The sequence below is a fragment of the Diplotaxodon limnothrissa genome, linkage group LG14 (assembly GCF_057381915.1).
Source record: "Diplotaxodon limnothrissa isolate DT_005_m linkage group LG14, D_limnothrissa_male_GT1.1, whole genome shotgun sequence".
Taxonomy (NCBI): domain Eukaryota; kingdom Metazoa; phylum Chordata; class Actinopteri; order Cichliformes; family Cichlidae; genus Diplotaxodon; species Diplotaxodon limnothrissa.
The window spans coordinates 22,118,030-22,145,797 of record NC_140609.1 but is presented as its reverse complement, the minus strand read 5'-3'; the positions used below and the strand labels follow the sequence as shown (position 1 = coordinate 22,145,797).

At 42.2% G+C, this 27,768-nt stretch overlaps 1 protein-coding gene across 2 annotated transcripts; it reads right to left on the bottom strand.

Moving 5' to 3' along the window:
* Positions 1 to 1,538: 1,538 nt before the first annotated feature.
* On the bottom strand, positions 1,539 to 21,852 carry cluha (CLUH binding protein of NUMT mRNA a). Of its 2 annotated transcripts, none has more exons than XM_085370254.1 (27): positions 21,530 to 21,852; positions 15,000 to 15,193; positions 14,683 to 14,854; positions 13,610 to 13,753; positions 12,348 to 12,475; positions 12,105 to 12,259; positions 11,424 to 11,549; positions 9,968 to 10,115; positions 9,790 to 9,882; positions 9,264 to 9,698; positions 8,919 to 9,178; positions 8,394 to 8,818; positions 7,690 to 7,791; positions 7,384 to 7,484; positions 6,522 to 6,674; positions 6,371 to 6,433; positions 6,033 to 6,277; positions 5,865 to 5,949; positions 5,621 to 5,774; positions 5,376 to 5,515; positions 5,160 to 5,240; positions 4,944 to 5,069; positions 4,730 to 4,851; positions 4,544 to 4,637; positions 4,324 to 4,458; positions 4,136 to 4,209; positions 1,539 to 3,400 (listed from the first exon to the last, which is right to left on the bottom strand). In XM_085370254.1, exons 1-27 carry the CDS (start codon positions 21,651 to 21,653, stop codon positions 3,274 to 3,276), a joined length of 4,206 nt encoding a protein of 1,401 aa, XP_085226380.1. In that variant the 5' UTR covers positions 21,654 to 21,852; the 3' UTR covers positions 1,539 to 3,273. The 2 variants fall into 2 exon arrangements, with proteins under 2 accessions (XP_085226380.1, XP_085226381.1); XM_085370255.1 differs by lacking the exon at positions 21,530 to 21,852 and adding an exon at positions 20,587 to 20,632.
* Positions 21,853 to 27,768: the final 5,916 nt, after the last annotated feature.

Genomic DNA, 27,768 nt, shown 5'->3' with positions numbered 1-27,768 from the left:
TCAAAGTCCAGACCTCAACCTAATTGAAATACTGGGGTGAGCACACTAAAGAGCTATGTATACATTAGGTGTACTTAGTGTTTCCATGGGACTGCGTCGAGTCCTTGAAAACTTTTTCACATCTGCACTGGCTACTTGTTATAAAACAAATTAAAAACATATAAAAAAGTTGATAAAAAATCCGAACAGATCTTTCACTAGTTTTATTTTAATCCATTTTTAATATAAAAGCATACTCAGACCAAAAAATAATTAGATTTTGTAAAGAGCAACACACACAAATACCACACACCATCAGGGGAAGCAGACTCAAACACTAGGCTTAAGAAGTCTTTGTGGAGAAGAGATTTCATCAGCGAGAGAACACAAAACCCTCAAACAGCCACACAAAGACAGTATTGCAGTATGACCAGGAGCAGTGAAATGCATATTTTAGGCTAGATATTTGCCTTTTTCTTCTTTTCACAGCACTCTTTTTTTTTTTTATAAGATAGTATGAGCTCTTTTTAACTTTAAAAAGCTACTTTGCACAGAGCCCATATGAGCAAGTTCAGTGTTTAATCTTTGAGTATTTGTCCTTTAAGTAAACATTCATTCTTCATGACCTGCTTTGCAATTTGAACGTAAAACAAAAAATGCAAAGTTCTGCAAAATATGTGTGAATGAATACACTTCATAGTTTTATATTATTACACTTTGCCCCCCCTCTTCTGGAGATAACCTCAAATAAACATCTACAGCATTCAGGAAAGAACCTACAGCAGAGTCAGACTGATGTCTCCAACTAAAGCAAAAAGCTAAGTGTTGAAAGGGCAGCAGAGCATCTCTGTAGACATTTTCCTGTCTCTCAGGGAGTTTCATAAACTATCGTAGCGTCAGATCATTAAATGTTCTGCTGCAAACATTTTACAACACGTTTAACAGCAGGTAGAACTACAAATGTGCTAAAAATTAAAGTTGTCACATCCTTGCTAAATGTAAAAACTTATTGGTATTTTAAAATTAATCAGAATCTCATGTAACGTTTACAGTAATGCAGTTTAATGCATTTCCAGTACATCTGGCTATGCTAGAAGAGATGTATGTTTCTAAAGTCCATGAGCATACTTTTCTAAATCAAATACAGCATGTGTATATCTGAACTTGCACCGTGACATTTCCTGTCATGTAGGTCAAACGTTTGTCCTTCACATACAGAAGAATGTTAGAGTGCCACCTTATGGACACTGTCTGTATTACTGCTGAATGCCACTTGGAGAGTAGGTGGGGAAGAAAATAATAATACAAGAAAACCAGAAGACATAATCACAAGGCTTATGTCAGCTTTTGTTTTGTTTTTTAAAGCCATCATCCTGCTGGTTTCCATTCAGGATAGAGAACAGGCACATGCTCAGCTGTTGTTGGTTCAGGAGCAATCTGGAAATCACTGTAGTGACCTCATCTCCTGGTGTGAAGAACTCATCTTTCATCGTTTTGTATACATCATTCTTCCAGTACAGTAAGAAGGCAAACTTCCAACAAGTAAAAATGTTTTTAAAAAAAAAAATGCATCATCGCTCTATTGCTTTAATCACTCACATCTTTCCATGAGAGGGAAAACATTAAGTTTACAGCAAAAACAAGCCTTTATCAGTCTTTTTTGGTACATCACTGAGGCAGCCCTTCCTTTCCCCCCCACGCCCCCCTCTCCTAATTTTGGTGACGCCGTGTACCTGTCGACACACAGCACAAGAAAGTTAACTAAAACTGCTTACTGCTCGCTCCTGTCTGGGATTCGGCTCCGTTACACATGAAGAAAATAACAAATCACATAACGAGAAGAAAAATAAAAATAAACAACCAGCAACGATAAGTCTGTCATCACTGCCGATGTCGAGAAGCGATGCGGTTAATTTCAGTACCAATTTCAGTATATCAGCGGATTTTTGGGGCCCAGAAAAGAACCCAGTTTACCGTGTGCAGAATTATTAAAGATTTGGAAAGCCAATGTTTTCTCAGCCTCTATTCAAACTATGCGAGGAAAGCCCCGGCCAACAGATTTGATGTCAGACTACACAAAGACGCACACTGTCAAACACACAAACACACATGCACATATTCTTTCACTGTGCAAAAATAGATATTTGAACACAGCTAACTATATATATATAGATAGATAAATCTACTGCTTAAGGTGGACGTTTTCTTTTTGTTCAAATCTGTGTTTCCCATACACATCAATCAAGTACTTGTCTAATAGAGATTTATACATCGTTTTTCCATTTCTATACATTTTCTATAAAACAGACATGGCTTTAAATTAACTGATGATGAACAGGCAATAAAATTCCTTCTTACCCCCCCCCCCCTGTGCACTTTTACAAAAATAATCCATAAAAAGAAATTAAAAAAATAAAAATAAAATCAACCTAAATGATTAGTTGTGAGCTCGCTAATTTGTGACTGCACTGGAGAAACGGGAACCAGAGGATACAGCATGCACCCTCCCGGGATGTCTCAAGTACAAATGACAGATCAAATTAGTTCATTATTGAGGACACGTGTGAATGATGGGTGCTCGCTGCAAGGCGGCTCAATGAGCCACTAACAAGGGAAGTTTACATTCAGAAGCCCCACTTGAAAAATGGCAAATTTAGTAACTGGTCTTTTCTGGTCTTAGTGCACAATAGAAAGTACCCCTGAGTTCAAGGACAGGGTAGGATCCACCACGAGCCGGTGGCTACTTGCCCGAGGATCTTCGAGGCTCTTTAGGCAATGACGGGGGCAGAATATGGTCCTGGGCCAACAGTGCTGTGGAAAGTTTGAGCTGAGAAGAAGAATGGCTTGTGTGTGGGGGGATTATGGTAGAGTGGATAAGGCTCTGGTATAAAATGTCATGGTCATTCTTGGTCTCCCGCCCCCGGCTGAAACCCTCGTTTCATAGTCATCGTAATTCTAACACAGCCAACACGCTCTAGGGCTTCATCACCAGGTTCTCGGGATTTTCAGATTGCACGGTACTGTGGTTTTACATGGTTTGTACTTTCTCCTCCCCTCTATCCCTACTTTGTAGGAAATTCCTGCTCAGTATTCCTTTCTCCTACAGTTCATCAGTCTGTGTCTGGACTACCCTGACCCCTCCCCTCCCTCTTTTTTATTTATTTATATTTTTCTCATTTATTTATGTTGATTTAGACTGCTCTGCTTTCGGGTCCACAGGCTTTGTGACTCATCCATCACAGCCCGTCTTTCTCTCCCATAGCAGAAAATAGCTGTGTTGGCCACTACTCAATATTAATCGATGGGAATTTTGTCTTCCAATTCCAGTGAGCGGTCCTCAGCAGGCTCCTCGCTCTTTCCCAGCTCCTGCAGCTGCTGCCGCCTCTGCACCTCTGCCTTCAGGTTCTCCAGATCCTTTGGGCTGAAAAAAAGAGAAGAAAAATCAACACACAACTCCCTAAGATAGAAGAAATCCTGAGCCTATAATTATCCCCATTCATGTCACAGACATGCTCCCAGAGCTACACACTAACCACACCTTCATCTCAAGGATTCAAGGAGCTTTATTGTCATTTGCATCACATGTTTACATGAGGTGGAACGAAATTAAATTATAAGTCATTATTTACTAGAAAGGATGTGGTCCAATATCAGAACAGGCACACAGATTTCTGTCTGCAGGATTTATGGTTGTATAGGCACACATACATCCACACAGCCTGTGTAGTTTAACACTTTATTATCCTAAGTCAAAGCATTTGTGGAAAAATTGGAGAACTATGGCTCAAGACTACTTTAAAAATAATACTAGAAAGTGTGACACCCTGGAAGCAAAATACAAAGCAATCAGGGGTAGCTCAAGACTTTTGCACAGTACTCTAATGGCCATTTTCTGGGAAGGATTAATTCAAATATAGGAAGTGAGTATAGTGACCCAAAAGAGTGAAATTTCTATAAAATCCTAACTAAAGCAAAGATTGGAAATGCAATCTTAACACTCTCGGAGAACCAGGGTTACGCTAATAACCAAATAATTTCCCCATTTATTCAGTTCCACAGTTTAATGTCTGAGGAAGCCACTGACTTCCTGCATGTTGTGAGATTACCAACCCATATACAAGCAACAAAGAGCAGTAATGCTCCTTTATGCGTCTACCTGAGAGGTATAAAGATGATGCCATTGATGATGTTGAGCTGGTCCAGGATGGTGGCCATGCTGGGTGCAGTGAACTAGAAAATCAGAGGGGGGGGGGAAAGGGGGGAACGAAAAAAAGCCATCAGCACTGAACATTTGGACATAATCAGCTGGAAGCACAAAAAAACAAAATGACTTGGAACATTTACCTTAAGGGGCATAATGCTGGCGTTAGAGCCATTTTTGTAGATCTCATTCATGGTTCTCTGCAGAGCTACAGCCTGCTGCGTGAGATACTTCAGATACTCAGAACTCTCCTTGGTCTTCTCATGGGCCTCGCCCATCTGACAGGAGGAAAAAAAACATTAGAAAAAAACTGCTTCATCACAACTGGTAAAGTTAAAGTGTATGAACTGCTGTGGAGCATACCTGGTTCTTATAAATGGTGTAACCCTCCTTCTCGTGCTGCAGTGCAGAGCGGAACTCAGCCTTGCTCTCATAAACTCTTGCAACCAAATGATGACTGGAAAAACAATAAGGCAGTTATAATACAAACCATCATGCCACTACTACTTTTATTCTAATGCATATGAATGAATAAATCAATCTACCCACCTGAGGGCTACTTTGAGGGACCGAGGTCCATGGTACTTTGTGTTGATGGTCAAAGCGTTCTCCAGGAATCTCAGAGATAAATCGTACTCCATGACTCCATGCAGCACCAGCCCGATGTTACTCTGAGGAAGTCAGGAACAAAGTTCAATAATTTTGCTTTTTCCCCACCTTATGAGAAATAACGTTAAAGCCAGCAGGCGAAGTCTGCACTCACGTCCAGCAGAGCCATCTCAGGGTGGTCCTCCCCACAAATCAACAACATGAGGTAACGAGCGCGGTACAGAAGCTTCAGGGCAGTCGAAAGCTGGTTGTTGGCAAAGCAGTACAGGGCCAAGTGCATCTGACAAATGAAAGGAACAAACAAGTTTAGAAGGATATTAAACATGGTCAACATGACAAACATGAGTTCCTCCTCCATCTGGTAGCTTACATATTCTTGAATTGTGTTGGGATGCTCGATGCCAAGGACTCTTTCACTCATCAGAACAGCCTTTTGCTGATTGCTGAGAGCCTGCAGGTAAATAAATATAAAAAACAAACAAAAAAAACAAAACAAAAAGAGCCATTCAGCACCACAAAAAAAAATCAGCATGAGCTTATATATATATAAAAAAAAAAAAAGGAAGCATTGCACATCTGTGCCTACCTCAGGGTGATCTCCCAGGATGTAATTAAGGCGCGCCAGCAGGCGCAGGCAGGAGCAGATCTCTACGTGCATGGCTCCGTACACGTTGTTGAAGAGATTAAGAGCCTCGTTGATCAGCTCACATCCTTCCTTCAAGAAACCTGAGGGCAGTATAATGATTAATTTAGATATATTAGTACAAAAGGAAGAAGGGTTAATGCTCTGAAAAAACTTTTTTTTTTTTTTACACAGCATGCAAACGTCACCTTGCTGCACTTTGGCCTGCCCACTCTGGAAGAAGTGGAAGGCATCTGTGGCTTTGGGGTTTACATGTTTCACCACAGGGAAAATGTTCAGGATGTCCTCTTCTGTGAAGGCAGGCTTATGGCGGCTGTCGAAGTTATACTCCTTTATCAGGATCTAAAAGTCAAATAAAACACAAGTCTAAGAAAGGATGTGATGACCATTCGGTAAAGTGAGGGTGCAGTCACTACATTGTAAATGAGTTACCTGTATGCCAGTTTTGACTGAAATTTCTCTGAGCAGAGTGATTTTCTGGAGGCCGAATTTCTCCACAACTTGGTCGACACTTTCACTGTGCAATGAGTAAATAGGTTTTATTTAGAAATACATACAAAGTCTCTACATTTGTTTGAGTTTAACAGGTGGGGTCCTTACCACTGTAGGGTAAAGTGATAATAGCTCTGGGCCTCAGAGGCAATGTTCTTCCACAGTTCACTCGGTGTCAGGCTGGCCCACGCCGTGTTGTCGCCACCGCCGGGGACCCTGTTGCGACGTTTGCGGTTTTTGCGGCGTGACACCAGTTCATCGGGAGGCAGGTGGGCAACGGCGTCTGGGAAGGAGCTCAGGAAGCAGTTTAGGAAATGGCTCACAGCAGCAGAGAGTGCAGACAGCTCTACACCCTGCAGGAAAAAAAGCACAGATGAAAATAAACAACAGCTCGTTGATGTCTTTAAAAGAGAGCAGAAAATGTTGCACCATTAAATTTAACTAACCTGGAGGTACGTCTTGAATATATGTTTTGCACATCTGGTGATCAGCTCAGTTATTCCTATTCTCTAAAAAAAACAAGAAGAATTTTATTTTTTTTTTTAAATTTAAACTGTGTGCTGATTCTATTGGTCAGATTTGAGGAATCAGACTCACATAGATGTGCTCCAGCTGGGCTTTGGCAGGAGTCTTCTCCATAAACTCCAGGACTGTGCCCAAATAGCGAACATTGATGCCTCTCTGGTGCAAAGCCTCCGTTAGTGAGGCTCCATCCATGGGCAGAGTGCTGTGGTCCAAACAGTCCTTCACCTGGTTATGAAAACACACAAACATGGCTTTAAACTCAGACACAGACAACCCTACGTGATAATTTGATGTGCAAGCATTTACCGAACAGACTTATCATTGTAACAATGAAATTAGGCGCACAAGTCCAATATAAAAACAGTTAAGTGCAGAAAACTACTAATAAAATACCATAAATATGCTTTAAATTTCCACAAAAACAGAAGTAGCATATCTGAACGCATGCTCTGAATTATCATCAGACAAAGGGTAACAGTTCATACAATGACCAGGACTGAGAGCAGTCCTGATGATGTTTTGCAGTCTTTTGGGGTAGTGCGAGGTGGTGACATCTTCTATGGCAGCTAAATATAGGAGGTCCTACTAATCTGATCCCTGCAGTCGTGAAATTTAATTTTTTCCCCCCCAAGTAGTTTACAATTAAAACTTAAATTTGACTCTCTCTATAAGAGTCTCCCAGCTGCAAAGGTTTTATACACCGGAAAAGCAAAAACAGAGTTGGTGAATAGTTTAAGCAGAACACATTATGCTTTAATCATTTCATGTTAGACACTACCTGGGCCTTCATTTCCTTAGCCACACACAAGCCTTCATCGGGGAGTTTAACATGATCGTGATGTCCTTATAATAAAAGGCAAAAACTATTTGAATCCACACTCTTCACACACCAAGACAACTCAGCTGGATGTTTGGGAGCAGAAGCGTCACTGACCAGTGTTGGGACCTGACAGGAAACCAGGAAGGCAGCTGCGTCTTTGAGTAGCTGCTTCTGCTTCTGGATGTCGTCTGCGCTCTCTTCAGGGAACCGTACTCCTGGTTCAACACCACAAACACAATCATTGCTTTTTGTTGTATTCACTTTTGAAGTAATCGGGAATCAAATGTGGTAGTGTCTCCACAACTCTAGTTTTCCACTTCCAAAACTTAAAAGCTTCACACAATGTTCATGGAAAAGATCATTTCTGACTTCCCAGCTATTTGTTTCTAATAACCCATATAATAGGAATCATCATGTTACCTGGGGAGAAGATATCAGGGTTGAAGCGGATATCGAAAGCTGTGTCGCTGATGGAGCCCACTGCCTTACAGGCATTCAGGACCACTTCACGGCCTTTGGGGTCTGTTTGTGTTTGGGACCAAAGACAAAATAAAAAAAAATTTAAAAAATACAGAAATGTTAAAGGTGATTACGTCAGACAGGTCATGTCAAAATGTGTAAAGATCAGTTCTGATCTGAACTGTTCTTTCACCTCAAACTATCTGTTCACACATCAATACACAACAGCAGTCCAGTTTATTTCACCCTGGTCTCAGCAGAGCACCCACCACCATTCGATCAGGACCACAAACCCTCGCTCTATGATTGGCTCACACAGATTACACAAATCACGCACCACAAGGTTATTTCTGCATTTCAAAGCACCTTTGGATTAATCAACACAGCACCCGATTATGGAGTTATTGGGTCAAATCCTGCTGCAAAGGGATCACAGGCTGGGAATAGGTTGTTTCGGGGGGGGGGGGGGCACTATTCCCTGCTGCAGGCTGAGGACTGAACGGGGACAGCTACTCAGGTGGAAAGAAAACACTATGATCCAGTAATTTTAGAGTTCTATTGATCCATTTCTTTTTTCTAAGCCGTTATCCACCAGAGTAGCTCTCTCTGTATTGTCCTGGCCCCAATTTTTGGGGGGGTGGGCGCGGCGGTGTTTCTAAACGTACCAATACTAGATCCATCTTCGGCAACTAAGGTCTCCGCTAGCTCTTTGGCCTGAGCTAATCCTGGAATACTTTCCTCAAGCTCCTTACCCTCCAATGGGCCCTTGCATTCCCCGTTCTGGGTGGCTGTGGGGTCTACAGGCCCGTTTGTTGTGGGCTTCGAGGAGTTCTCTTCGCTGTCAGTTCCTGTTTGTGAGGCAGCAGTGGAAGCATTGTCTGTCTGGCTAGTGCTATCTGTGGAGATGTCTGTTGCTTTAGAGGAATCTGTGGCATTGGTCTGTGCTGTGTCTGTCTGGGTCGTGTCGGCTTTGCTCTCTGCGAGTGTTTCTGAGGTTTCTGTGATGGCGGGTGTGTCAGTCTTGATAGAGTCCCTGTTGGCTTTATGCTGCATCAGCTGTAACGCTGCCATCTTCATGAACAGGAGATATCTGAAGAGGAAGACAAGAAAAAGTAGCAAAGTCACTTCTATATAATCAGCACAGGTTTCTAGAAAACAGCTCATTATTGCTGCACAACAACAACACAAACCTGTGCTCAACAAAGGCTTCGATGAGCTCTTGACGTAGACAGGCCAGGCGATGGCGGTGCTGGCGGGGGAAGCCTAGACGCTGGCACTCTGGAGACAGCTCTACTCCATCCACAGGCAGGAAGTTGAGGTCAGGGGGGAAGGTGCGAAGGAGGTCGAGAATATAGTGTCTGCCGTCATTCCCGATGATGCCTTTGCATTCGACAGAGGAGCACAGCTCCACCGTGTCATTCTTCTCATTCAGCACGCTGTGCCGCTGGATCTAAAATTTAACGTACAAAACATACACAGTATCTGTATGTAGACACGAGTCAGCTTTATTATTGTCACACAGTCACGCTTCTTACCTTTAGTGGCCTACTGGTCTTTTCCAGCAGTTCCAGGTATTTGCCGTGAGACACAACAGTCTTCCCAAAGTCAATGGAGCCGTAGATGACGCTCTGCTCCTGCTCACGCTCCAGGATACCTGGGATGATGGACTGGGCGGTGACACGGTAGCCTCTGTAGTCCACCACTACAGTTCCCAGAGTGTAAAGACCTTCCACATCCACCCCGCTGTAAGCTCGTACTCCGTTCAAGTCATTGGTGGGTGCTGCGTGGGCGGCCGCATCGCCCCCCAGCTCACGATAGTGGTCCCGCACATCGAAGCCCAGACTGAAAAAGATGTTGTTCCAGATGAACATCTGCATCCGAGTTTCTTCACCAGGGTTGATGGCCATTACGTTGCCATCAATTACAGCCATGGCACCTCGAGTGGCAGCTGCCGCAAAGTCACTGTGGACCTGCAGAAAGTAAAAGGTTTCACATTAAATTAGCATCAGCATAAGCAACAAGGTGGCTAATTAAAGAGCTGCAGAAAGTAAGACTTTAAACCTTGAATATAGCCCTCTCCCTTAGCAGCCGCTCAGGCAGGTTCTTCCGGGGCAGCTCTCTGGTAGTCTGCAGCTCTTCGTTCCAATCTCTGGTCTAGATGCACAACAAGAAAATTAATATTGGAAAAAACTTGAAATCATTCCTCTTGATGATCTGCTGCTGGATTCAGCGCCTTGACCTGTCCAGGGATGTGCTCCTCATAACCCAGGCGGGAGGTGTATGCGTCCTCAGCTCGAACACAGTCCATTGCATGGTCTACTTGCGGAGCAGTCCAGCTGTATACTTGGAAAGGCGTGGCTATCCTCTCAAACGGGTGTCTCTGGACTCTGCAGCAGTAAAAGAGAAACCATAATTTCCATGGTTCATAATTTAGCTGCAAATATCATTTTTCGCTTGCTGTGAGAGGGTCCTAAAACTAATAACTGATGAAAATCACAGTCTTGATATACAACTTTTATTTGCAAAGACTCATTTGTTATAAGATATTCAACTGCTGTCCCCGAATGTGAAAGAACAAAAGTGCAAAGTAAGTAGAGGTCAAAAAAATGACTTTTGTTCCTTTGGAGGGGACAAAAAAAAGAAAAAAAGAAAAAAAGAAAACAGCTCACAATCAGCATCAAGGCAAGTGAGAACAACAAATTACCGTAATTGTCGGGCTATAAGCCGCTACTTTTGCACAAGCTTTGAACCCTGCGGCTTTTAGTCAGGTGCGGCTTTTCTATGGATTGTCCATGATTTTTGTGATATCGTAAGACGATTTGTTTTGTTTGTTCCGCTGTTGTACGGCACTACGTTGCCTGGCGGAAGCGTATGTGATCAGACACATAGTATCGGGGTTCAAGAGTGGTATGTTGGTCACATGTCCGTCCGCCAGGCAACGTAGTGCCGTACAATGTTATGCCCAACTCCACCAGTGGAATCTGACAGTGTGGAAAAGTGTGAAAACATCCATGATCACCAACGGATATCGAAGGGCTGGACTGCTGCATGATGGAGAGGAGGACACCGCCACGGCCCTTCTGAGGGTGTTCGACTCTGACACTGACAACGAGGATTTCTTTGGTTTTGAAAGTGACAACGAAGGAAAGAAGCGGAGAGTGAATGATGAAGCCATCCTGAGCCTGTTCGTTTCCGACACTGGAGAAGAGGACTTTGGTGGTTTTAGTGCGCAGGAAGATGGTGGTGAATGACTGACTTTTCTTCTTGTTAAAGCCGTGTCACTGCACCTGAGCCTAGAAGATAGTCCGAATCTATTTTTCTGGTGTGCTGTAGGTTATTGTTATGTACTACATTTGTTACTCATTTATGAAGCACAGTACATGTTTCGTACTTGTAATTACCGCTACTTGTACATATACCTAAAAAGTTATGCAAATATGTACCCATAACTTGTTTTTCAAAATATTAATAAAAGGGGTGTGTCTCCAAACAGCCATCTCTTTCCTGACAATTCGCTTTGTGCATATTCTCTTACATATGATAAGTCAACATTGAAACACCTGCAGCTTTTAGTCAGGTGCGGCTAATGTATGTAGAAAACAGGATTTTTCCCTGATTTTAGCTTGTGCGGCTAATATCCGGGTGCGCTTTGTAGTCCGGAAAATACGGTAAGTAAAAGAATGAAATGTTTTCACCTTTTCTTTTGCAGGGCGGTGAAGTTCTTCTTGAAGGCAGGGCTGATCTGGCTCAGCAGCTCAACTAGAGAGTGGCTCAAGAAGCTGGGATTAGCTGGTTTGGGGTTGAAGGTGTAGGTAGTAGACCTGAAAAGCACACAAGCACATTATCATCATGGTTCACACTAATATAGCCGAGTTCATCATCTGCAGCCTGCTAAATGGAGAAAAAGCATCTATATAAAAATACGAAAAAGAAACAAACTTGCTGTTAAATATCCCCGCCACACTACAAAGCACTAATACATGAAAGCAAGCTTATGACTGAGAAAACAGCTGGAAGGGGGAAAAAAAAGAAAACATAAAAAAAGAAAAAAATAATCTTCATCCTAACAATGCAACATGTTTCCAGGCTGTCCACCTAAACAAACTGCATCAACATTTCCTGTTCTATTTTAAGGAAAAATACTACAGGAGAAAATGTGCCAACTATAATGAGCTGACTCACAGCATCGCTTCTTACATCACCTAATTGCAGACTAACTGCTGCCAAATGTCTTCACCTAATGGCATCTTGAATTATAAATACACGCTGCAGAAACGGTGCTGCCAAATGCTTAAACTGCACTTTAACGGCAGAGAGTCAGCTGCAGTAAGAACACAGAGCTTGTAAGGAGACACCAGGCCCAAACATCAACTGACTGGTTGAGGTAGAAGCCGCGTGTTGAGGCAGTGACGCTGACATGGCGCTCCTCCACAGTCACAATGTACAGGTACATGAGGTCGCCGTGCATCTTCCTGTTTCCAGGTGGAGGGTTCCACCCGCTCATGGTCAAGACCTTCAGGCACTGCATGGGCTGTGGAGCACGTAAAATAAGAGGATGAATCTCAAGTTTAAAAGCCAAACTTACTTCCCCCGTTTAAGTCCCTAAATGCCTTCCTCACCTTCCAGTCCTTATTCTGTGGCTGGAGGGGCACAAGGGGGCGCTCTTTACTGCCGGGCAGGATGTGCTCTGGAGGGGTGCAGTCTATCTGCTCCATCTCGCTGCCCTTTTTCTTCCGCTTTCCAGTTTCTATAAGCAAAGGAAGAAGCAAGAAAGGAAAATTGGTGGATTTCTATTGAATAAAACAGCATGCATGCACACACACAGGACTAATGTGAACACATAAACCTTATTCAGTCACTCTTAAAACCATCTGTTGATCGCTTAACACAAGGGTGTAAAACATAAGGCTCAGGGTTCAGAATCGGCTCGGCAAAGACTCAATCCCAATGGACGGCTACGGGAACTTTTTCTGTCACGCTGACAGGTTTCTTTCATTTACTGCAGCAGCATTTCTTCATTATGCAGAAAACCCTAACCTTTTCCTCACATCTTTGAGATTAAATGTGTAGTAAAACTTCTTTAGACTGAGAGAAAGGGAACTTTCACTCGTCCAACCCACTTAAGATCAAGTTTGACATGTCTGAACAAACACATTGACTGAGAAGGGAGTCTTAGATTTTCTGCTTTTCATTTCTAAGCTGCATGCTGTTCGATTACTGCAAAGGCTGCAGCAGTGCATGGTGAAAATTCCAGAGCTGGGAAACATTTTACTCCCTTCTTAAAAATCCCCTGAAACAATTTAATCCTCAGCTCTTACGTATGAATAATATACAAGCAGTTTAAAAGGCGATTTCACTGAGAAGCAGGGGGGAAACCTCCTAATGCCAACAACAGTCATTCATTTATCTCCCGACTGCAAAGTAGGTTTTAAAATCCATCACTGAGAGAAGAAAACTGCGTGTCTGTCTCTCAGTGCAAATACTTCGCAAGAGAGTGTCTCTTTCATTAAGGCTCCCAGAAAAATAAACCCAACTTGTCTGAATGACAGAAAACCAGCAAGGTGATAGGATTGAAAAGAGTTTTAGGTCATATTCATGGTAAACGTGTTTGCCTTGTGTGATTTTAACCCGTGCACCAACTTGCTGGTCTGCCCTCAACTTCATTTTGTCTCCATATTTTATTCCATCTCAGAAACGGGCATTTCAGCTCGCGTGCTCTTTGTTACGCTCACACGCTTCAAAACAGTGTAATACAAGGTTTATCAATAATTTAACAGAGTTTGTCTCAAATGTGCTCAGAGTCCAACTAAACTACACAAGGTCCAGCTCTGTAAGCAGGAATCACAGTCTTTAAAGAAACTGTTGATCCTTAGTGTCATACCTCCAAGATCTCCATCAGTGAAGATGCTCAGGAAAGAGAGAGAGTTGCAGTCTACTCCGTTGTAAGCGTCAGAAGGGTCCAGACTCTTCAGCAGGTCTCTGATGTGACGCACATGGATTCGAGCTTCACGCACCGTGTAGGGCTCTGAGGGAAACAAAACAAACAGTGTGGTTTAAAACCCAACTAAGCAACATGTATACTGAACTATTATGAGTGCTGGAGGCTACTCAAAATTTTGCATTACTCACAACTTTTTGGTTTTTAAGCAACAAATCAATTTGTCCCCCAAATTAAGTGGTTAACACAAGAGCATTTTCGCTCATATCAGCACAAGTGTCTTTTCCAATAACTTAAGGAATACCAGCCCAGAACACACCCCACAGAAGAATTTCACTTGTGTCTGCAAAGATCACACAAGTAGCCTCCTGCCAGCCAGTTCTGTACATTATCAAGTCGACTATTTTTGCACTGCTTCAGCATAGGTAACAGACACACTCTGAAACATATTCCTCAGATACAGCGTCACTGACGGGGAATACTTCAGTTTGGCTTTTGAGGCTGAGTTTAAACACTAATAGGAGCATGTTCATCTCTACTTTTGTTAACTGCAAAACTCAAACATTGGCCTGAGCGTCACTCTGGGTCATTTAACGCTAGCTTTATGTTAACGTCTTGTATTTAGCCGGACCCCTGACAAGTGTGACAATATGTATGTATGGATGGATATGATGATTAGAATTGAATGCGATTACCAATTTTAGAAACACCTTTTCCATTACATAAGTCGAACCCTTAGCAGACCCACGTGTATAATGCCGCAACATGACAACCAACATATTTGTATATAAAACGGTTTCAGGATCAGGCTGCACCTGCCAATACTGTGAGTTCCACCTGGTTCTCCTGGAGGTTTCTTCCTGTTAGTTTTTCCTTCCCACCAAAGTGCTTGGTCATCATGATTCTCTCTTAAACAGATAGCCATGAATGTAGTGCCCTTCTAAGTAAATGGACAACAGCTCTCAGGAAGTCAGTCCAAACTTTGCACGACAAGCCCTGGTGCTTCACAATCTTACCTTCCACCACTTTGAGCACCGATCCCTCCTGCAGACCCTCGATAGACTTGAGCTCGGCAAAGTTGTCCAGCACATTTCCATCCAGCTGCAGAGAGAAGCAGGTGCGGTGGCAGGTGTCCTCACGGTCCATCAAAACCTGGTGGATTTCCTGCACCATCTCCTGGGGGGAGACCTGATGTTGGGGAAGAAATTAAAGAAATGAAGTGACACAGAAATGAGGAGGAGCAGCAACATTTAGTTCATGTTACAAACTACATCATCACAGACATGACTTGAAAGTCCTGTAGTTTTCTTAAAGAACTGCAGCTTATCCTCACCTGCAGGTCAAATGGCTCTGTCCCCGGAGCCTGGATCTTTACAGTGAAGCCTGTGTCCTGGATCACTATCACTTCCTGTTCGTTAGACTCCTCCCCTCCGTCTGCCTCGCCATTCCCATCCTGCTTTGAGTCCGTCTCCTCCGTATGCTCATGAGCCCTGTCACCATTTACCATGGCTGTATCTGCACTGTGCCCTTTAATGAAAAAAAGTGCATAGATCAAGCTTTATGTTAAGTCACAAGACATATCTACTAATAAAATATTCAACTACTTAAGGCTTTATTTAAAATAACACAACCAACTCCCTTTGTCAGAAACGACAATTTATTAACTTGTTGTTCTCCTCTCACCCTCAACCTGCGTCTGCCCCTCCCTGAGGCTGATTCTGCTGGAGGTTTCTTCCTGTTCAAATGGAGTTTTTCTTTCCCACTGTCACCAAGTGCTTGCTCACAGGGCTTTGCCTGATTGTTGGTGTTGTGTCTGTATTATGCCCCTTAAAATATAAATGTCCTCAAAGCAACTACTGTTGTTATAGAAAAAAAAAATTTGAATTGAACTCAATTGTTAGTTGGATAAACCATTTACAAAAAAAAGAACAAAAAAAAAAGTTGATCATCGCTTTCTGAATTTTCCACTTTAATACAAGTGTGATCTTAATTAGAAAATATTGTAAAATAAATGTTGTAACCCAAAAAGTGACATTTGGCGTACTGGTGACAAAATGCAGCCGTAAGCACACTGAGTATTAGCACATTCTTCCTTTGAATTTCTTATGAGTAATTGAAAACTGTGTTTTTCCTGTTTGGGAACTTATAAAAACCAGTTCCAATCTTTTCAATAGTCATGAGGAGGCTGGACAGAAGCACTGTCTCGGTTTCAGAACTGTTAGAGTCTTGTTTCCACTAATGAAAGGGGGAAAAATATTTTCCATCATAAGTCAACATTTCAAGTGAAGAAGTTTGACTTAATAACTCAACCTTCTGAAAAAAAAAAACCACTAAAACATAATCTAGCCTTTCTGGTTATTGTTTTGTTCCAGTAACAATCTCAATCAAGCTAACATGCTAAAATGCCACCACAGACTACACTACAGGCTAATTCTGCTAACACTGAAAGGACAAAGGGACAATTGTTATGCACTCTCCAAGTGAGCTCACCTTGCCAAACAGCATGACACAGGAATTTATATGTAGTTACAGACATATGGTACTACAGCTGTCTGGTGATGCTAAACTGTGTAAACTGGATAAGTATATTCAAATGAAACAAAGACGTGTATTTGCCCTTTCTTCCACATCAATAATAATAATAATAATAATAATAATAATAATAATAATAAAGCTACTGCTGGGTCCTACCTTGTCACAAGGGTTCAACACTGTGGCCCTTCGCATCCGAATTCCAGCTGGAATTAAAACAGTGACCCTTCACTTGTCAAGTGAATGCGTTAACCACCACACTATGTAGTTATTGTGTCAACTGCACCACATACAGGAGCGTTCCTGTCAAAGCCTCGAGGCCATTTGCTGGGTAACACTGTGTTTATGCTATAATTTATTTGTTTACAGCATAATTTAGACAATGCACCTCTTTGGCTGCCATCAGTGACTCAGCCATCATGTCAACACTAACTCACTTTTCTTCCACATAAGCAGCCAGGTCACAAATAAGGAAGGCAATCCTCCAGGCCCAGATGATCTTACCGATATCCTTATAAAATATTTATTTACGGTTGAGCAAAGCCAACAAAGCTCAGCTATACCATGACAATGCTGTGGTTTTGCTTCCCTGAAGTCGACAAAGACTAGAGGATTAGCGTGAGGGATCTTCTCAACACTCAGATCTCTCTTTTTATTCAAACATCAACAGTACTGAAAAGACCATGCTGACAATCATAACTGACTTGAGTCACTAATGATTTATCTGAAATTTGACAATAAGTAACCAGCTTCGTCTAGAAAAGAAAACGCTTGGTTTCCAGCAGTGACCTGCTGAAACCTACACCGTTGCAACACTGCAGGGAACTCAGCCAGGAGGCCTTGAGGGAGGATTTCACCATTCACGAGAGGGAATTATGGGTCACTTACATGGATATCTGCTTATACCAGCACTGTGACAAATAATCCAGCAGTTGCTTTACCTTTTTATAGAAATCAGAGCCACCAAAATTATTCTCTGTAAATTCTCTGTAAAATAGGTCAGCTGAGAAAAGTCTGACAGCTCCTCTCATTATACAGACGACGGATGGATATTATTTTCTTGAGTAACAGTTAAGGTGAGAGGGAAATGACATGAATAAAAATGAGCTAAATTAATTCAAAGGAACAGGGGCCCACTGCAAGGACATCAGGCAAATGTTTTCTCTCACTGACCTACAACTGCTGCCAGCCAGCGCGTCCTTGCTGCCTGTCAAGGGTAACGCGATGTCAGGGTTACTCGGAGAGAAGGGGCCAGAGGGAGGGGAGGGGCTGGACCTGGACCGCGACCCCGGGTGGGGAATGAACGCAGTGAGACGGTGGGGGAGAGGTGGAAGAAGCGCATGGGAGAGGAACAACAGGCCACGCTCTGAATAACAAACATAACTGCTTCAGGGCGAGTGAGCATGCGGGCCAACAATGTCGGAAAGAATGAGGGATCTATGCAGAAACATTTCATCTCCGAGTTGAGCTCTATTTTGGCTCACACAAGTGACATGATGATGACTAACTTCTGAAATATTACAGACCAGATAGGAAGGAAATAACACGAAGTATTAGGCCAATACTGCACTTCTTAAGTCCAGCTTCTTAAAATTTGATTTGCGGCCTCATTTTAAATTAAATTTAATTAAATATCTTCAGGTAATGAATGGTTAGTGATACAAAACAAGTCACTTGAAGAGGTTATCTCTGGATCCTGAAGCTGAGAGACTGTGATAAGAGGCACTTTACAGATTTTCTAATGTTTCATTAACCAAAAGAAGATCTACAGACATTAACGGCTGTCTCTGATCATTTCGTTTTGATTAATTCATAAGAAACAAAGAGGGGAGTTGGCGTGCAATTGGCTAGATTAAGTCTGTAGATATCAGATTCATCATCGCAGAAACCCAACAGTACAAAGCACTATAAGTGATAAGACTAATGATGAGGTTTTCCAGTGGACAAAGCATTGCAAAACAGACCTATTCTCTACAGTAGAGGGATTAAAGTTCATCAGAAAGTAGGTAATGAGGCAAAAGGAGGCGGGAGAAGCAATGTTAAAACAGTGAAGAGGAAATGTTGCATGCTGCTTTACTTCAGTGTAGAAAATAGAGATGCACTACCTGGTTATAAGTGCATAGATTCCCAAATGCAGGAGAAGTACCTAATGAAGTGGGTGAATTTTCCACTCAGGGTGTACATCAGAAAGTCTGCCAGAAATCCTTGAGAATGACTACTTAATTTAATACAAGTATGATAAAATGTCTCATTCACTGGCTGAAATCAGACACTTCTAATTCTTTTAGTATTACTTCATCAGCTAAACTGTAAATTCGTGCTCTATTTGTGGAGAAATATATGACAAAATATGAGTTTTACAGTGTAATGATGTGTTACTTTATAATAAACCTCTAAACATATCTGTTTACCTAAAATAAATGCTGTGATTTCTCTTTTGGCATTAAGTATCATCACATCTAATTAGACAGTGCTAACTTGACCAGTAATTGAAAGGCACGTTTCAGTGGAACAATCAAACCGCTCTAATCAGAGTCAAATAATTAAAAGCAGTGATTAAAAACCATGTATAGGAGCGGCCATTAAGCACTGTAGCAAATGCTCAGACTGGTACAACGCCCAAGTCCTCGGTAAGGAATGAAGATCAAGGATTTTGATTTGTTTTTTTTGTTTTTTTTAAAGAAAAAAAATTATTAGATACATTCAAATACTAACAAACAACTGAAGATCAAACTGAAAATGATTCAAACTTAAAGCTCAGTGCTGAACTGCACTCTCTTGTTTACTCCATTAGCCTACTTCTGCTGATAAACAATAAAGCCAGCCAAGCGGCCATCTAGCCACTCCGCAGCCCTTGACACCATCACCATGGCAACATTAACCAGCCTGTCAACACCGAAAACACCACCTAGCACACAAGGCCCCTCTGTAATCGAGTTTGATGGACCACAAGGTGGCATCCTTCTGGTGGACGGCCGCACAAAGACTGAAATCTAAAAGTCTGCCAGCAGATTCTCCGTTGTTGTAATTTGTTCCCCGAGCATTGAATGATGCTAGAGACTTTTTTTTGTGGTGCAGGCTTGAGAGGGGGCAACTTGAGTCACAAACAGGATCCATGAGTCCAACCCATAACACGATCACTGAAATCAAAATCCTTCCGGCAAACAATGACATATTTCTGCCATAGCTCCAATAAATGTCTGTTTTTTTTAAATGAAATTATACATATACATATCCGTAGAGACAAAAAATAAATAAATCCATTCAACTCTGAGCCACAAACTACAAAGACAACGAGACAAACAGCAGAGGTGTGGAAGATGCCAAGAGAGATGAGCAATCGAGGCAGGGTGTCAGTGATTGCTGGGATTAGCAAGGGCACTCTTCCACCCACAGGAGCATTAAGCTCCTTAAAGCCACAGAGTGACCCTCACCTCGACCTGTCTGCTCAGCCACGTGCTGTTAGTATGTCTAGTTACAACTACTCACTGAGACGCATCAACCTCGTCACCATTGCCCAGTGATTACATTTGCTATTGATTCTTGATTAGTCCATGAGTGGTTTGGGATGTAAAATGTAATTTTAAATTAAAAATGCTTCAAGTGCTGACATGTGAAGTCACACTGCTTGGTTAATGCTGGATTTCTGGGGCTGAAGCAGATATAGCTTTCCAAGAACATCTACAAACATATGAACCTGCTACAGTTATACTGGAAAGAAGAAAATCACAAGCTTAAAATACAGCTGGACTAAAAGTCCATGTGCCATCAGCTGTGATGCTACTCTGCAACACGTGCTGCCAACAGTACAGATATGTGCTGACACAACTTCCCCAAGAAGGGAGAAAGCTTGGAGCTGTACTGCTATGTTCATGAAGCCCATGTGACACCCAGGCTCCAATAAACACTAAACGACTGGAAATAGGAAAGCTTTAATTACACGAGAGGATGCCTGGCAGCTCAATCTTTAACATCCATTCCTCTTCCTCCGCACATGTCAAAATCATCTCAGCTTCTTGCCTCTCTAACATCAAGCTGAAAAACCACAACTCATTTCTAATCCCATCCCTCCCAATGACTCAAAACTATGGTTTAATACACTGTTTACGTCTGAAATGCAGTTCCATGTGGGATTTTATAATGAGTGACACACACACAAAACCACAGCTCTTCATCATCGAACCGACAAAGGTTCACTCCGGACAGCTGGAGGAATCAGATACTGTGCAATGAGACATTTCAAGGTCCGGGCAGGCTGCAATGAACTTCAGAGCTGTGGGAGTCAAACTTCACCAGGTGACAGCCCTTGCATTAAATCTAACCCCGCCTGCACCCACAGCACTCCGCCGCTGCTCCCAAACAACCTTCACCTGACAGCTTTTACTCACCAGCTCGCGTATTATCAGAGTAACCTTCCCCCTCACCGTGCGTACACCACCATCATGACTTATCGGCTATAACCAGCTTCCGCTTCCCGGTCGAGGAGGAACGCTCGACCTAATCAGGACGGGGGGGTGAAGATGGGGCCGGTTAGAGGACTAACACCGACCACCTCGCGATTCAGCCACCTCACGCGTATTTTTCTATAGCTCGGTAACGACGAACATGTCTGCTACACAAGCTGTGTGATACACATACCACCCCCAGTAAAAATGAAGGCATGTGCGCGACCCCCCCCCGTGTTCGTGTAAGCAGTGTGAAGCGCCACTGAAGGTGACCTTCAGTTACCGAACATGTGCGTCAGCGCGAGTTTGTGCTACGGCAGCTACTGCTGCTTTATGTGCTCTGAACAAACAGGCGCTACACAGGCGCCCCGTGCTTTACTCGAAAAACCATAGCTCCCCGTGATCACGTTTGGTTTTAAGGCACGAGACAGCTTTGACAGCGACAGGAGCGCCTGTGTGCTAGTTAGCTAACTAGCTAACCGGAGCGCTAACTAGCTTCACGCTGAATGGGACACGCTAAAGATAATGCTAGCATTACCGGCCAATGTGTTTAGGTTAGCCTGAGCAGCTTGCAGTGTCAGGCAGAAGTCCGAGCCAGCTGTGAATATAGCAGCGGTCCCAGTCGAGTGAAAAAAAGCATTAACACCGGACAGTTGGTTAGCAGGTGGGTGCAAGGTGGAACCTTCAAACTTCCAGAGATGGAGGGGTAAAGCAGCAGCACTACGCTCGGTCTGAGGACCTTTAAGTCACACAGCGCAGCATGGAGGTGAAAGTCACCACATTTGGTGCATGCTGCACAGCTTCAGTAAAGCAGACATTCAGTCATGCTGTATGTATGTTGATTCTGCATGCACGATGAGAGCAGTGGTGTCTGCAGCGGACTTACCACAACCACAGGACTCTTTTAGAGGTGCCTTTCCTGCTCCTTTACCATCCTGGGCTCCATCCGCGGGATCTGCCGGATTGCAGTTAGGCACTGACGCCGGGATGTCATCTGTCTTGCTCACCATGGTCGGCAGTCAGTGTGTTTCTGTGACAGAAATCCCCCAGCAGCTTTGCTCGAATATTTGTGTGTCTCTGTAAATGAAACGCAAATAAACAAAGGCAAACTACAGCTTCTTCTCTGGCTGTCACGAGCTAGCTGGCGACATACGAGGGGTACAAGCTTACAAAAACAAGTCTACAGAGGAAGGACAGTGCTGTACATAGTGCCGATCACACGTGGTTTTCTCCTCCCCTCCTCTTGACCTCTTTGCCTTTGCGTTGCACCTCCCCACCTGCTCCGCGTGGCGCTACGGAAAGCCACACGCGACAATTCTTGCGCACTCACCAGTTTTTCATTTGTCTTGCACTAAAAGAAAACATGGACACATGGATGGAGAGAGGAAAACACGAGCATTTAAAACCCTAATCACATTAATGACCCGGTGTTTCTTCTTATGTGGAAGTGCATAGCATTTTATATCTTGAGGCATTCTTCCACATTTTTTATTGGCTGTACTTTGCAAAGCCTTCACACAAAATCCCCTCAAAATGGTCAGAAAATAGAACAATAGCTGAAATAACAATTTTAATAGTTATTTGGATTAGGTGCTGTAAAACGAATATTTCACCCTCTCCTAATTTTTGTTTGACCTCTCTGCTGTAAACCTGTCAGACGTCAACTTTTATGAAAATCTTGTGACTCAAGAAGGATGTAATCTAAGATTTTCAAATTGATACCGTAGGCGCATCTACTAGAATGCTGAGGGTAAAACTGGTGGATTACATTATTTTTGCATATTTTTCATACTTAAATGTGTCATCAAACAAAGTTCAATATTAGAGAAAGATAGCTTAAGTAAATATAACATGCAGTTTTCAAATGAATATTTAATTTTTAAGGGTTAAAATTAAAAAGCTGTACAAACCTTCCTGCCCTGATGCAAAAAAGAAAAATTATAAATTAGCTGTGATTAAGTTTTGTGGAAAAATAAGTTCAATGTCGGTAGCCAGTCATTGTACTCATTATTGTCAGAACTGTTGAATCAAGACTCGAAATAGTCTCAAAACATATTATCCCATGATCTAAATAAACAACAGCTGAGAACCAAAGTCATTGACATCAATCAATCTGGAAAGGCATTACAAAGCCTTTTCTAAGGCTTTGGGATTCCAGCAAACTTGATGATGATGGGAGCCATTATCCACAAATGGATAAACGTGGAACAATGGTGTACCTTCCCAGGAGTGGACAACCTACCAAAGTTACTCCAACAGCACTCCAACAACTGATTCAGGAGGTAATAGAAGAACCCAGAAAAACATCTAAAAACTGCAGACCTCAGTTAAGGGCTGAGATCATGATTCAATAATATGAAAGAGGCAAAAATGGCATCCATGGGAGAGTTCGAAGGAGAAAACCACTGCTGATCAAAAAGAACAAAAAGGCTAATCTCGCATTTGCCAAAAAACATCTTGATGATCACTAAGACTTTTGGGAAAATACTCTGTGGACTGATGAGACAAAAGCAGAACTTTCTGGAAGCTTTGAGTCCATTAAATCTGATGTAAAACTAACACAGCATTTCATAAAAAGAGCACCATACCAACAGTCAAACGTGGTGGTAGTAGTCTGACGGTCTAGGTCAGCTTTGCTCCTTCAGCACCTGATTGACTTGCCATAATTAATAGAACCATGAATTCTGCTCCTAAATCCTGAAGGAGAATGTCCATCTATCAGTTTGTGCCCTGAAGCTGAAGCATACTTGGGTTATCTAGCAGGAAAATGATCTGAAACACACCAGCCAGTACACGTCTGAATAGCTTAAAACAAAATGATGAAGGTTTTGAAGTGGCCTACTCTAAGTCTGGAGCTAGATCTGTTTGAGATGCTTTGCCATAACTTTAAACAGGCATTGGAGGTTTTTCAAGCTAGAAAACTCTCCAATGTGGCTGAATTATAACAATTCTGCAAAGAATTGTCAGTTATTAAACCGCAGTTACAAGCTCAGTTTGGTTTGAATAGACAGGCGTTTCTCTGCTTTTTAAATTAGACTTCAAAACCTTTTAATTACTCCTGTAGTTTGAACTGGATTACATAACCATAGCCCCATGCTACTGGAGGACCTCCCATGATGGAGTGAGCACCTTTCTCATCTCCTCTAATCTCTCCAGACAGATACCTCTCTGAAGGTAAATCTGCCTCCCCTACCACACGTTTCTAAGCCCTCCAACCTACGCAGTGTTTAATGTTATACTTCTTTTGTTTACATCCCCTTCTTTTCACTTTACCCTTAGTCAACTGGTCGAGGCACATAGCCGCTCTCCACCAGGTTTGTTTCCGTTAAAATAAATGGTTTTTTTTTTATCTCCCATCTGTCCTCAGGTGCTGGATTAAAGGGACTCATTGGATTTTATCTCTTCTGCTGAAAGGTCAATGCTGATGAAAGTAAGGTGCCATGAGGCACCTGTTGTTGGTGCTTCACCAATAAAACAGAAGTGAATTCAGGTTGATTTCGCTGAACTTTAACAGTTTGACATAGAGATGGACCGATCCGATATTACGTATCGGTATCGGTCCGATACTGACCTAAATTACTGGATCGGATATCGGAGAAAAATAAAAAATGTAATCCGATCCATTAAATATCACGAAAGCACCTCACAAAACTTGCAACACCCCGTAACTCACCTCAGAACGTTAGCACGTCAGAGCAGTATGCATCACGTGACAGAGCAGCTGTGGCATGCGGGACCTGTCGGTGGTCTGGATAGCATGTGGAGCTTCGCTAGCAACCTGGCATTTCATCTCCGACAAAGTTATCCCCGAGAGAAGTAAAGCAAGTGTGTAAGTCCATCTCTGAATGTTTGTAAAGCATTCCTGCGTTAAGCTTAACGAGCGACTGCCTCTCGCTCTCCGGCTGCTACTTCAATCATGAAACTGCTTAACGATCAGCTGATCGGCTTTTCTGTCGCGAGTCCGTGTCTCTTGTTTGTTTTTGGCCCACTTTGCACCAGAAAGAGGAAACCAGCGGCTGAACAACAGCAGCACGTTTAAGCTTGATCAGCTGTTGTTAGAATGTATTTAATATTACTTTCTACTCGAGGATCTTTTTCTACGTAGCTGACGGCTGGTAACTGTGCAGGGGCGGATCTAGCAAAGTTTAGCCAGGGGGGCCGATAGGGCATGAACAGGGAAAAGGGGGCACAAAGACATACTTTTCTTTCTTATTCTCATTTAAAATGTCTAGCTTTTAATAAATAATTATCTGACACCCAAAGTTTTAATTTGATGTAAAATGAATAGAAGTCAATTACTGTATATAGTGACTATTAAGTCTAATATATATACCCTAGTAAGCTATAGTACTTTTTCCTTTGGGAAGGCACCATCTGTGCAGTCTGCAATTTTGTTGAAGAAAGATTTTGAATCTATTTAATATTTCTTGAAAAATAATTGATTTCTGTGCATTTTTTTTTTCACACTGCATCAAATTAAGGTTGATTACGTCGATTAAGCATCATGAGGTGGAGCGTGAGGGGTGGTTCCCTATTTTTTATTTATTTATTTTTGTTGTTGCTGGGAGTTGGAACCCTGTTAGTTAGGTTGCTTAATATTTATGCTAAGTACTCTTTAAAATACCAGAATGAGGATGGTGTAGGTTTAAGTTTATTAGATTGATCAGTATTGCTGAACTATGAAATTTTTTTTTTGCATACAGGTATAACAGAATAGCTTTAGTGTAGTTGTTGTTTTAAACTTGAGTATGAACTTATACAAAATGCAGCAAGATATTTAAAAAACAGTTTTGTTGATTAAAAAACACTATATCGGATTCATATCGGTATCGGCAGATATCCAAATTTATGATATCGGTATCGGACATAAAAAAGTGGTATCGTGCCATCTCTAGTTTGACACAGACACATGAGCTTGTGTCACTCACACTAGCTCCTCACTTCCAGCAGCTCACTGAGATTCATCTATCTATCTATCCATCTATCCATCCATCCATCCATCCATCCATCCATCCTCTATTACTTTTCCAGGTTTGAGTCGCAAAGACAGCAGTCTAAGCAGAGAACCCTCTCACCCCAGCCACCTTTTCCAGCTCATCCGTTGAGTGACATTGAGTTGTTCCCAACCCAGTCAAGAGATATAATTGCTCCAGCGAGGTCTTGGTCTGCCCTGAGACAACCTCCCAGTAGGACATGCCCCAAACACCTCGCCTAGGAGGTAAATGGACTGGCATTAGTAAATGTTTTTCCAGTCAGTTTAAGCCCTCAGAGCTGTTTCTTACTAAAAATCTCATTCTGCGTTCACACACACATTCATGTAAGCAAATCTTTTTTTATTGTTACACACTTTTAACCTAACAATCTCACACAGTCTCAGTCTGATGATGTGTTAGGGTCAACTCGGGGTTCAGTATAAGTCCAAGGATACTTTGACATGTGAACTAGGGGAGCTAAGGGATCGGCCTTCGGGTTAGTAGACAAGCCACTCTTCCTCCTGAGCCACAGCCACTTTCTGTTCATACATAAAGTGCACAAAGTATCTGCTTTCTGCTAGGAAGACTGCCTGCTCATCCATGCAGACACAGACAATATGTTACACATAACCTGACACATGCAAAGTTGGGCTAGCCTGCATGCTTTCTGAGCATTCAGCGAAATCAACCTGAATTCAATTCTGAAAAGGATAAGCAGCAGAGACGGGTTGATGGTTTTACCACATTGTTTAGAGACAGAAACTAATCACATATTTTAATAGTAATATTTTACCGTGTAACAGACCCATTGATGCTCATTCCCACATCAAAGGAAACTATAATAATACATGAATACAAAATAATTTAATCACTTTATTGACAAAGCAAGAAGCAGACTCGACAACCTTCCAATTTATTTGGGTTATGGGTACAGTAAATCACTGTAGGAAGCAAACACAGTATATGCGGTAATCAGTCATTAGCAAATAACAACCCAGAGCAACCTCTCTCTGTTTTGCATGTTGGGTATTATTGCTAGAAACCACATAACACATCAAACGAGATGCTTCACGGTGCCCTGAAAATGCTTCTGTAAGTCGGAAAATCAACCAGGAGTCACCACAAAGACCTGGAAGAGTAAAACTGACAGAGATGCTGCTGTCATGTGACCGATATGAGGATTAGAGTCACATGAGTGTTTTGAAAGATGGAAGACGTTCTCTGCGGATGTGTGCAGATCATTACCGTTTGTTTGCATGATGTGAGATATAGTATGCTATGCTCTGAGGCAGTGAAGATTTTGTTGAAAGAAAGACATCTTCGTTAGGCGTCGCACAGTTTGTCTTTGTGCTAATTTCAGTGGTGGGCCTCTTTGGCTCATTAGCGTTTTCCCTCAAGGCAGACAAACAAGTCGTCAGTCTCTGAGTTGTAAGAACTGTAGCAAAGATGCGTACAGCAGCCAGTATTTTGATGTTACATAAAAAGCATGGATCATCTGCTGTGAAATCTATTAAACTGATGATTACAGGTGGATGGAGAGTTGAATCTACCTGGATAGGAGGTGCAGTGATTAACTCATGGAGTCTAACAGTCTAAAGCTCAGTTTTCCCTGTCAGAGAAACTGTTTTGGACAAGACAGCTTTGCACTTATATCACCGACTATCTCATAAAACTTGAGGAAGAATAGTGCACACGGTCATGCTAATGGCTTCCCAGCTAAGAGGTGAATGGAAACCCTTGTCATGTTCGCATTTCTTTGCTAAAAAACAAAACAAAAGAAAACAAAAGAAAGAAAAAGTGTACTTCACTCAGGTTGCATCCAGACCTTTTCAGGTGGCATAAGAATATGCCGATTTACTCACCGCTGCGTCACGTGCAACATATCATTGAATCCCTTAACATTTAGCGTAGCAACTCATCTCATAAAGAGTCAGTGACAAAACTTTAAAATGGAACAATCCATCGGACAGTTCAGAAAAAAAATAAAGCGAAAACACTGTGAGCTGAAAAATTACAAAGATAGAAACTCTTTTCACGCCTCAAATGTCCTTACACCAGCTGACCTCACCTACTCATAATATATAAATATACAATATATATTGCTTTATTAATAATAGTCCTACAAACATGATGCTAAGCCGCTAACCGGTGG

Excerpts from the sequence above, each read along its gene's own strand:
- cluha (XM_085370254.1), bottom strand. The coding sequence starts at position 21,653 with ATGGTGAGCAAGACAGATGACATCCCGGCGTCAGTGCCTAACTGCAAT. Across the intron at positions 14,855-14,999 it reads CAGAGCCATTTGACCTGCAG|GTCTCCCCCCAGGAGATGGT; the intron begins GTGAGGATAAGC and ends CCCCAACATCAG. Across the intron at positions 4,210-4,323 it reads CCAGCATTATGCCCCTTAAG|TTCACTGCACCCAGCATGGC; the intron begins GTAAATGTTCCA and ends CTGATTTTCTAG.